This window comes from Gossypium arboreum, chromosome 9 (assembly GCF_025698485.1).
Source record: "Gossypium arboreum isolate Shixiya-1 chromosome 9, ASM2569848v2, whole genome shotgun sequence".
In the NCBI taxonomy this organism is placed as follows: domain Eukaryota; kingdom Viridiplantae; phylum Streptophyta; class Magnoliopsida; order Malvales; family Malvaceae; genus Gossypium; species Gossypium arboreum.
The window spans coordinates 73,386,972-73,391,901 of record NC_069078.1 but is presented as its reverse complement, the minus strand read 5'-3'; the positions used below and the strand labels follow the sequence as shown (position 1 = coordinate 73,391,901).

General features: G+C 35.2%; 1 protein-coding gene across 2 annotated transcripts; it reads left to right on the top strand.

The window, feature by feature from the left end:
- Positions 1-486: 486 nt before the first annotated feature.
- Positions 487-4,190, top strand: LOC108454405 (protein DETOXIFICATION 42). 2 transcript variants are annotated; one of them, XM_017752857.2, is made up of 14 exons: positions 487-785; positions 915-1,042; positions 1,209-1,330; positions 1,472-1,681; positions 1,818-2,008; positions 2,140-2,275; positions 2,375-2,471; positions 2,563-2,663; positions 2,793-2,956; positions 3,132-3,203; positions 3,295-3,411; positions 3,500-3,595; positions 3,682-3,803; positions 3,927-4,190. In XM_017752857.2, the coding sequence occupies exons 2-14, from the start codon at positions 963-965 to the stop codon at positions 3,967-3,969; spliced, it is 1,551 nt and encodes a 516-aa protein (XP_017608346.1). In that variant the 5' UTR covers positions 487-785; positions 915-962; the 3' UTR covers positions 3,970-4,190. The 2 variants fall into 2 exon arrangements, with proteins under 2 accessions (XP_017608346.1, XP_017608344.1); XM_017752855.2 differs by having other exon boundaries at positions 488-778.
- The last annotated feature ends 740 nt before the right edge of the window (positions 4,191-4,930 follow it).

Below are 4,930 nucleotides of genomic sequence, written 5' to 3'. Positions count from 1 at the left end.
TTAAACATATAGTTCCACGGAAACAATCCTGGTTAAGTAATGTAATGGTATCATCGACTCAATTGGACGGTTCTTTTTGTGTTGTATCACTAAATAAATGAGAAACTATTTTAGTAATTTGCTTTTAATTTTATACTAATTTCTTTATTTTTAAACTTTTAATTTATTTTTCATTTAAAATACACCTTCTTCTATTGCAACAGCAATAATTAGGTGTAGTACTTTTGCAACTCAAGTTTATTTCATACCTGTTTCGATACTTACGATCGTCATTTTTCGTGGCACATAAATGTTTTTGAAAGTAACCTTTTAAGGGGCTAAGAAAAAAAGAGTCAAAGTTTCTGCGGGCATTCGTGTACCGGTCTAAGCATAATTTAATTGTACGTTATGACTGTAAAAATGGTTTCCACTCTGTAATTTTCTGCATGCCACACTTGGCACACTTTGGCAAACTTTCATGTGCATGCGGTCGACACCGTTGGGGATTTTAGTGCAAATGGGTTGAATATGATACTGACACTTCTAAACCAAATTTGTTGGCATCTCCATTGAGAATCAACCCTTTTAGTGGGACAATGGGCCTACTTGGAATTTACAGTATTCTTTTCTAACCAGAGGAACGCATCCTTCTAGACTGCACCACACGCTAGTCTTTCCTCTCTTTCTTCTCTCTGGCACCACCAGAAATAGTTGGTGAAATCTTTACGTCCTGTTTTACGGTCAATTTAATTGACAGTGTGTGTGCGTAATTAGATATTTCTTCTACTGCTGAATTCAGGTAGGTGGTGAGTTGATAAACAACATCTTTGTTTTGTTTTGTTTTGTTTTGTTTTGATGGGGCATTTGAGGTTTCTAAGATGTAGTATTAGCTTTTTCAAATTCCAAATTCATTTTCAGAATTCATCATTTTTTAGGTGATAGAATCAAGAGGATACAGGGCTCAGTGACTCAGTCCTGCAGAAATGATGACTGAAGAAGATGATCTATATCCATCTAGTGTTAAGATGAGATACCCCATTTTCATTTTCTTCAAGGATGTCAGGCATGTTTCCCAGAATATGCTTTGCTTGCATTTTTTGTCTGGATTGTTGTTTTGATTGGGTCCTTTGCTCTGTTTCAGAGCACAACAATGGTCTCAAAGACTTGAAAACTTAGTTTCTTTATGTAATGTTTCTCTTAACCGATGTATCTTGCAATTATATGAGCAGACATGCTTTCAAACTGGACGAACTGGGATCAGAGATAGCACAAATTGCTTTGCCTGCGGCACTGGCTTTGACAGCCGACCCTATTGCTTCTCTTGTTGACACAGCATTCATTGGCCAAATTGGTAATTTCTTTATTATTTCTGTCCTGAAAATGCCTGCCCTTTCTTTACACTTAACTTCTTATCTTCTGGTTGAAGTGTTTTCTGTTTCGTTTACATGGGATGGGAAGATTTAGCAAGCATGGGTTTATTTGATACATGTAGGTGCTGTGGAACTGGCTGCTGTAGGAGTCTCTATTGCTTTATTCAATCAAGTCTCAAGAATTGCAATATTCCCCCTTGTTAGCGTCACGACCTCCTTCGTGGCCGAGGAAGATACAATTGGAAGAGTGAGCTCTGAAGCACAAGAAAGTGATTACGTGGAAACAGGTTCCTGTGTAGATACTGAAAGCAATGAGTTAATACCACAAAAAGGTGCTGCTTTCCTTTTCCAAATCAAAGATCAAGTTGATCCAAGTTTTTTGGTCTGATCAGTTTCATTTGAAATCCTTTAGACTTGAATTGGTACCATGGAAAATGTTTAGTAATTCTGTGTTGTTCCAATATTTAGAATGTATCGAGGGTACATATCAGCCAAAAACACTTGGAAGCAGTTTTGATGTCGTTAAAATTGAGCCGGAAAGAAGGCATATCCCATCAGCTTCATCAGCACTGGTTATTGGTGGCATCCTTGGTCTCCTTCAAGCCTTATTCCTGATTTCTGGAGCAAAACCTCTATTGAACTTCATGGGAATCAGTTCAGTAAGTACTCAGATTGAAATATAAACTACATTCTCTTGATTTGAACCTCTATGTTTGTTGTTTGTCTTTATTTTTTAGTTTAATTTTCAATTTCTTAATATCAGTGACAGCATATCTTCCCATTTGTGTAGGATTCACCCATGCTAAACCCTGCACAACAGTACTTGACTTTAAGGTCACTAGGTGCTCCTGCCGTTCTTCTCTCCTTAGCCATGCAAGGTGTCTTTCGAGGATTTAAAGACACAAAAACTCCTTTATATGCCACTGGTACCAATATCCTATCAATACATTCTCCATCTTTAAGAGTTTTCTTTTGCCCATGTACCATCTACCGACTGTTTTAAATGGTTCTTTTCGTAAATTCAGTGGCAGGAGATGTAGCAAACATCATTTTAGACCCAATATTTATGTTTGTTTTCCGTCTGGGTGTCAGTGGTGCAGCCATTGCTCATGTAATATCTCAGTAAGTTACATCCAAATCATCGTCCAACAATCGGTTTATTATATATACATGCAATTGTAACGACTTTTGCTAATGTCTATGGTTATTGCAGGTACCTCATTTCCGTTATACTCTTGTGGAAGTTAATGTGTCAAGTTGACCTCTTACCTCCTAGTTTAAAACATCTTCATTTTGGTAGATTTCTAAAGAATGGTAATTTCAATTTCACTTCTACAAGTTCTCAAACATCTAACATTGTTTTCAATTCAAACAAAAACTTTTCATACTTTGAGTTGATCAGATTACCATCACTGATCCCTCATTTTTTGTGTTTGGATCCAGGTTTCCTATTGTTAATAAGGGTTATGGCTGTTACCTTCTGTATCACCCTTTCAGCATCAATGGCTGCCAGACTGGGATCAACATCAATGGCTGCATTTCAAGTATGCTTGCAGGTCTGGTTGGCGACTTCTCTTCTTGCGGATGGATTGGCTGTTGCGGGACAGGTAATAACAACTGGTTTCGTTTGGTCATTTACAAGTTACACCCTTGTGGTGGTAATTTTTATGTTACCAAAACATAGACTTAAGTTGTATCTTAATTTAACTGCTTTATAGCTGCTCTTATGCTGTTTCAGATTTCAGTTCTTAGTGTAACTTAACGGCTTTCTCACACTTTCAGGCAATACTTGCAAGTTCATTCGCAAGAAAGGACTATGAGAAGGCAACAGCCACGGCATCTCGAGTATTGCAGGTGATGTATATCATATTCATATTTCCATAAACATCGCATGACCTTTCGCTAGCACGAGATTCCTCTAAAACTCCATGTATATGTGGTGCAGCTAGGATTGGTTCTAGGATTGATACTTGCTGTCATTCTTGGAGGCGGACTGAGTTTTGGAGCAAAATTATTTACCAAAGATGTCGATGTCCTCCGCCTCATTGGTACGGGCATTCCAGTAAGTACTATAACCAATTTCAACCCGTTCCAAGTTCTGAACCCGAAAACCGGCAAGTAATTAACGTTAATTTCCTGTATTTGTTCAGTTTGTTGCAGCTACTCAGCCCATCAATTCTTTAGCATTTGTTTTTGACGGTGTCAACTTTGGAGCATCTGATTTTGCATATTCAGCCTTCTCGTTGGCAAGTCTTTTGATAATCACCAAAACTTGTTCTAAAAGGGACACATAAAAAGAAGTTATATATATTAACAATGTTGATTTTGACAGGTTCTTGTAGCTATTGTCAGCATTATATGTTTATGTATTCTCTCATCCACTCATGGATTCATCGGACTCTGGATATCTCTGACGATATATATGAGTCTTCGAGCTTTTGCTGGATTTTGGAGGTAATTTTTCCATTTTCACTGCTATGACATGATTATTTAAAGACTGTTTTCAAAAAGTTAGAAAGAAATACACACTTATTGGTATTTAACAATAAAGTAAAAAAATATGTGGTGTATTTGCAGGATAGGGACAGGAACAGGGCCTTGGAAGTTTCTGAGGGGCTGAATGTAGGCTTTTGTAAGTTGATTATTAGCTTTTCAAACCTCCCTCTGTATCTGATAATTATGAGTTGTGGGGGAATTCTTTGAAAGCACGTAAAAGGCCCACAAATCTGTACCTTAACAAATATGGTAAACAGGCGGTATACCAAAATATTTGTTTCAGTCTTATAAAAGAGAAAAAATGAAATAAATAAAAGAATTTGAAAAATGAAATAAATAAAAGAATTTGCTTACTTTTATCTAAATACTAAACATATTTTTAAATACAAATCATAAAATATTTATGGATAAAATTGGACTAAAAACACAAATATGCTTCATTGCAAGAAGGAAATACATATGGCCAATTTTGTTGAAGTAAGTAGTCATTTTAATTGAGATTGAATATTACAGTTATTACTATAATATTATATCCATCCAAAGCTTCAATAAAATTACTTTTTAGAGCATCATCATGATCGAGTCAGGTCCACTTAAAATTTTAGGTCCATTTTCTAGGTTCGTGTTCAACATAAAAAATGGGTTTTAATTTTATTTAAGTTCGGTTCAAATTAAAAATGTTAATTTTAAGCTTGACTCGGTTCGTTTGTATTAATTTTTAGTTTATTTTTATATAAAAATTAAAATGTAATATATCAAATACACTAAAATTTTAAAATAAATGTTTCTTAAATAATAGTAAAATTAATAATAAAATAAAAGTTATAAGTATTTAAAGTATAACAACAAAATAGTAGTGTAAAATGGCAACAAAACAACATTAAAAAAGGAAGTTTAGGTTAATTCAGATCGGGTTTAGGACTAGGCCAAAAAAGCTTATTCGAGGACTGACCCGTTTACAAAACAAGCATTATTTTGTTGTGTAAGTCAATTTTTTGAGCCTATATTTTTACTCAAACCTTCCTATTTTTCGAACGGAGGTCCATGACCTAGGTATAGTATATAATGAATTTTTTCACAACCAA